Below are 6,000 nucleotides of genomic sequence, written 5' to 3' on the forward strand. Positions count from 1 at the left end.
ATGAGATACAAGGCCAAAAATAAAAGAAGACACATGGAATTAAAATTTCAGACTATTCCAACAAAACCCAGGACACATAAAGGAAGAAGTTAAAACATCCTACACATTTTGTTTTGTTCAATGGTAGAGTATTTTGAATAATGGTTAATTTTTAACAGTGACAGAAATACAGATAAAAACATGCTTGCTCAAAATTTAAAGATCATTCCCGGAGGGGGAGGGTGTAGAACTTCTAAACCGCTAGAGGGAAGAAATGAAAAATATTCTGCAAAGACAAGAGAATAATAAAGAGGTATTTTGAGAACCACAGAAGCTTCTAAAAGTCAAAAACAGGATATGATCTGAGCTGTCCAATCTGATACACACTACCCAGAAAGCACTGGTTACATTTAAATTAATTATAATTAAATAAAATTTAAAATTCAGTTCCTTAGTGACCCTAACCACCTTTCATGTAGCTAGTGACCTCTGTCTTGGACATTTCCATCACTGCAGAAAGTTCTAGCAGACAACACAAACAGTGAAAAATACAGGATAACAAATGAATCCATGTGAAGTTTGATCTTATTAACGCTAAATATGCACTTTTTTATATATATTAAAATGTTAGTTGATTAAACTGTCAGTAGTGGTTTCTCTAGCAAATAACATGACCAAGGGCCTTCTGCTGCTTACACACTTTATTGTCTGAATTTTTAATAAATCGTATTTTACTCTTAAAATGAGTAGAAGTCAGAAATAGATCTTCAAATATGCTAGCAAAAAAACTAATCAACTAACCTTTTTCTTGAACTTGGTACAGAATTTGGTTCCAATCCCTGAGTTAACTGAGCAACTGACTCTGACTCATACATATTTACTGTGGACACTTGTGTTAATAAACAATTTCAACACAACAAAGAGTGTGTCCTATACCTAGAAATTTTCCAGAGTTTAGCTAAGTTTCTGGAAAAAAGTCTGTCTGGGGCCCAAGGGTAGTATCACATTTCAGATGCAAGTCTGAGCAGACATTTGATGATTTCAAACTGTATTTCTTGAACTGAGGGGTTTCCTTGGCCATAAGCTGTTAACATACCTTTCCATTTCGATTTACAGAGCTGATAACAGATCAAATTTCAGAAAGTACAGCTCTGAATAATCCTCGGGAAAAATTCCCACCGCCAGTCTCAACGATACATAGAAAGAAAGAACAATACACTACATGGAGAATAACTTCAATTTCCCCCCCATACTGGGTGCGGGAAAAGAGAAATGTTCTTTGTTGTAGGAATTCCAAAATTTTAATCTTTACCAAACACCAGATCTTTAATTTTTCTAAGGTAAGAAATGCTTTAAAATGTCTCAGAATAACCCTCAAATACTAAAACTATTTCATATCTACCCCAGGGAATAATTTGGTCATTTATCTGCCAACAACAGCATATTCATATATGCTTATTTTACTCCCTAAGTAAATATTCTTGGTAGCTGCCTCCTATTCCATCACAGTGAATATTGAGGAAAAAGCTCTTAGTGGGAAGGAGATGAAAAACATCAATCTGTCTAGGAAATTTTTTTTCTTTTTTTCTTTTTTCTTTTTTTTTTTGGTAAAGCCAGAAAAGAGATGATTTGGTTTTGTGCCAACCTGAACACTAATTTTATTTGGAGTCAATCGTGTGACCCTGCTTCTAACACTGGACAGTAAGTACGCTCCATGTGGAGTGGTCGGCTGAATTCGAGGTAATTACCACTACCCACTGTTATTTTACAAACGGAGAAATGAGGTACAAAACAGGGGCTAGAATGAGAAGATAGTGAGCTGCGAAGATCCTTCAACAATATGCCCCATTCTCAATGGTTACCCAAATCCCTTCCTAAGAAAGAAACAGAAGCCACCCATGTATCAAACTGAGATAAGTATTAAAGATCCTTGAGTATTTATCTAACCTCGAACCCACCTGGGAAAGCTCCAGGGGAAGACACCCTATAGGTAACCACAGCCACCCCCACCAGAACAGAAATCTTCAGCAATCTGGACTATTTCAAATAATTCACACAGAAAGCTGGACTGAAGTTCATTTTTATCTATGTAGAAAGTCTTGCTAAAAATAATAGTTGAAAACTGATTACCTTAGAACTCTGAATTTGCTTGAAAGTTTTCAAGTTCCCTCTAAGCCCTCTACAAGGACCTGGTTACGTCCCCTAATTGTAAGTCACGCATTAAAGGGAGTTATTTAAACAATCCTTCTAGGTAATGGTCTATTACTCTTCTCATTAAGCATAAAACATATGTCATTCACAGACTTGAAGCATTATCCACAAAAATGAATTAGTCCATAAGAAAAATTCTACGAAAATGAAAAAAAAAAGCATATTATGTAATAATGTTTACATTTTGGTGCAAAATAATCTAATTTTGGTATCTTCCTTTTATCTGAGGTTTTAGTTGCAACTTAGTACATCTAAAATGAGTAGTAAATACATGACAGTTGACCCTTGAACAGGTATTAGGAATTATGACAGAACAGGGAATCAGAAATCTTTGTGTAACTTTTGACTTCCCCCAAGCTTAACTACTAACAGCATAGTGTTGACCAGAAGCCTTACCAATAACATAAACAGTTGATTAACACATACTGTGTATGTTACACATATTATATACTGTATTCTTATAATAAAGTAAGCTAGAGAAAGGAAAATGTTATTAAGAAAATCATAAGGAAAATACATTTATAGAACTGTGCTGCATTATCTGTGGAGAAAATAATCGCATATAATTGGACCCATGCAGTTCAAGCCAGTGTTGTTCAAGGGTCATCTGCATACTCAGTTGTGGGGGTAAATTAATTCCTTCAGGCCACAAGGGTACTATTTGGTAAATTACTGCTTTGTGCCCTTACCTATACCAAGTGGCCTCAAAGCGGTAATTCCTCATTAAAAGGTAAAGTGTTTACCTATGCATTCCTCCAAAGGCTCTTTATTCATCACTTGATTTAAACCAGTAGAGAATGAAAAGGCCGAGGTCAGAAAAGAGGAGACTTTCAACATCAACAAACTGGAGACACGCGAGAAAAAAATCCGGGTTTCTACTGAGCCACATCATCATCAGTACAGAAGCCAAAATAGAACACAATTATCCACAAACTTGGCACATGCCATCTAAATTCAAATCCAAAAAAGCAGTCCAACAAGTGCAGCAACTCGAATTTTTACTGATCTCCTCCTATCTAACACACTACAAAGAAATCCATTCTAGTACTCTCTCCCCACTAGAAGTTTTTATATTATTTGCTCTTGGTTAAAACCCTCAGTCTAACGGTCATCTCTAAATGGTGAGTAACCATGCTAACACAGAATATGTGAATGTGTAATAACACTGAAAATCTCTGTGAAGGACAAAAGATGCCTCTCGGTCTTCTGGAACTTCAAGCAGCCTATGCATGGCAAGGCTTCCTGGGCCAGGCCCCAGATCAATGGAAACACGGTAAGTATTTCTCTGTAACATGAATATTCTGGATTGTGTAAGCAAGGAGGTACAAACCAAGCCTTGATTGAAAAAGAATGAATAATAAACATAAATTACAGTGGAGAAGACAGAAGTCCGGAGTCTCGCCAGAAAGATAATGGGCAGTTATTTGGGAAGTTATTTGAGTAATCCATCATATTTCACCTGGGCCCATTCTAGCACTAATGCGATTGTCTCGAAAGCATACTTATATGTAGTTAGCTATCGCAGGCAAATTTCTATCCCTGCATAGACAGAATTCAGGCTTAGATTTCTGTCGAATTTTGTTTCCTCTTTAAAAAAAAAAAAATAAAATTCTAGACTTGAATTGTAACATTCGGTACTTGCAGCTGCCACCGAAGTATTATTCACTGCAAAAATATAAAAAGCAACTTGCCAATGGGAGAAACATTTAGTCAGCTTTTCCTTTTCTTGATCTCTTTTAATATTTTATAACACATGAAAGCTCAGTAAAAGTTCCTTTCTTAAACAAATCTTCAAGCAGACGTTAAATAGAATGCAAATGCTTTACACTTTAAATCATCAATCATTTAAAGAATCCTCTCCATGAACTGAATAAATAAGCCATCTGTGACTAAGGGCTCCCTATCATGTTTTCAAGCTGACCCACTTCTTCACCAGTCACCATGGTTTGCAAAAATCTCACATCTAAGGGGCAGCAATAAGTGCTCCGTGCCAGCGCATAGTTTGAATCCAACGGGGTAAAAGGGTAATGCAAACACCACCTTTAAGGACACCAGTCTTATTTAAAATGACCCCCCCCCCACACACACACTCTAAAAACAGAACTTCAATACCCTTAACCGGAAGCATTCTTTTCTCCAAAGGGAAAGCAAATCAAGCCTGCCGGGGGAGAAAAGGGAGCCAGTGAAAAGGGATAAGAAGAAACCTGATCAGGTGCTAAAACGCTTGGTGCATCTGGCTTTGGGAGATCAAACACCCGCTTTGCAAGCAAGATCTGTTCAGATCCCCTAAGCCTGAGCCCAAATCAGCCGACCCGTCCTGCTTCAGAGAGCTCTGCAGGCACGCGGGGCAGTGACAAATCCGCGCGTCCCCAGGAGCGGCGGGCCCCGGGACCCCCGGCGACCCCAGCCTCGCTCCGCGCGGGCAAGCACAACTTTCCGCAGTTCCCCGCCAACAGCGCAAAAGACCCCGCGCCAATCTAAAACCACTCCCCCCATCAGCTCCTCTTTTTTCTGGAGGTGGTGGCGGCTGGGGGAGGGGTAGGAGGGTCTGGAAGGACTTAAGGAAAGGATGACAAGGAGCGGAGGAGGACGACTTCCCCTAAACGCGGCCGCCACAAAGGGACGGGGACCGCGCCTCCCCATCGGTCCCTCCGAGTCGCAAGCCGGCCAGGACGGCGCGTCGCACCCGCGGGCCGAGGCGGAGGCGGGGACGAGCAGGGGCCGGCCGGCCGCGCGGCAGGTGACATCGGCGTCGCCGGTCCTCCCACCCGGGCCCCGCGCCCTGCCGCCCACCCGGGGCCTCGCCTCCGCCGCGCCGCGCGGGAGCCGCGGGAGCCAGACCTCAGCAGGTTGGGGGCCGCCCGCCCCTTCAGAGCTGCCCCGGCCCCGCCCGCGCCCCCGGACCCGGCGTCCGAGCGCAACCCGAGCGGCGCGCTGTCCCCGTGCCCCGAGCCTCCCGCGCCCCGCGCGCCTACCCTTTGGCGTGCTCCGTCTCCTCCTCATTGTCCCCGTCTATCCCGCACGTGTCCTGGTCGTCCAGCTCCAGGCTCTGCTGGCTGGCCGCAGACTCGCTGTCCTCCGCCATCGCGGCGGCGCGGGCTGGGGAGGCGGCGCTCGGGACCGCGGGCGTGGGGGACCCGCGCGGCGGCGGCGCGAGCAGCTCCCCCTAGTGCCGCCCGCCGTCTCCTCAGAGCCAGCAGCCCGGACGCCGCGCCCGCCCGGCCTGGGCCCGCCCACCGCGGCTGGGGCGGGGGCGGGGAGGGGTGGGCGCGACTCGCGGAGCCTGAGGGTGGGGGGAAGGGAGGGGAGGGGAGGGAAGGGCGAGGAGCGGTGCGGGGTGGTCCCAAGCCGGGTGGCGAGCGCGGGCGCGGGCCCTGGCGCCGAGCCCTGGCACCCGAGCCTGCACCGCGCTTCGGCCCGGTGTTGGTCTCTGAATGAGGCCACAGACAATCTCCAAACCTTGGAGTCTTCATTTTGAAACGCAGGGCCGGCGATTTTACACCTCTACAGGTTAGGAAGCACTTTTAACCATCGCAGGGATCTTTTACTCGAGTAGGCGTGCCAAGGCCCATGATTTCTTAGAAGCCTCCCACACATACACATACTCTCCAAAAATGCCATTGCTTGTATTTATCTTTCCAACGCACTGTAAAACCAAAGTCAAAGTCAAAACAGAGTGCTTCCCACCTCCCCACCTCCCCATTCCAACCAGACTGGCACCCCGAAAACTCTTAAACAGAGAAAAAATCTGAGTTGTCCTGTTTCCCGTGGACAAAACAGATAGCCAGCTCCGAGCAGAACAATCATCTT

General features: G+C 44.8%; 1 protein-coding gene across 5 annotated transcripts in view; it reads right to left on the reverse strand.

The window, feature by feature from the left end:
* Positions 1–5,382, reverse strand: part of NMT2 (N-myristoyltransferase 2) — a 66,479-nt gene extending 61,097 nt beyond the window's left edge. For 2 of the 5 annotated variants that reach the window (XM_032349489.1, XM_032349490.1), the window contains exon 1: positions 5,166–5,334. In XM_032349489.1, the coding sequence (XP_032205380.1) occupies positions 5,166–5,193 (28 nt within the window). In that variant the 5' untranslated portion in view covers positions 5,194–5,334. Of the gene's footprint in view, positions 1–5,165 lie in introns of all 5 variants that reach the window. The other 3 variants (XM_032349488.1, XM_032349486.1, XM_032349487.1) reach the window with 2 other exon arrangements.
* Positions 5,383–6,000: the final 618 nt, after the last annotated feature.

The sequence above is a fragment of the Mustela erminea genome, chromosome 6 (genome assembly GCF_009829155.1).
Source record: "Mustela erminea isolate mMusErm1 chromosome 6, mMusErm1.Pri, whole genome shotgun sequence".
Lineage (NCBI taxonomy): Eukaryota > Metazoa > Chordata > Mammalia > Carnivora > Mustelidae > Mustela > Mustela erminea.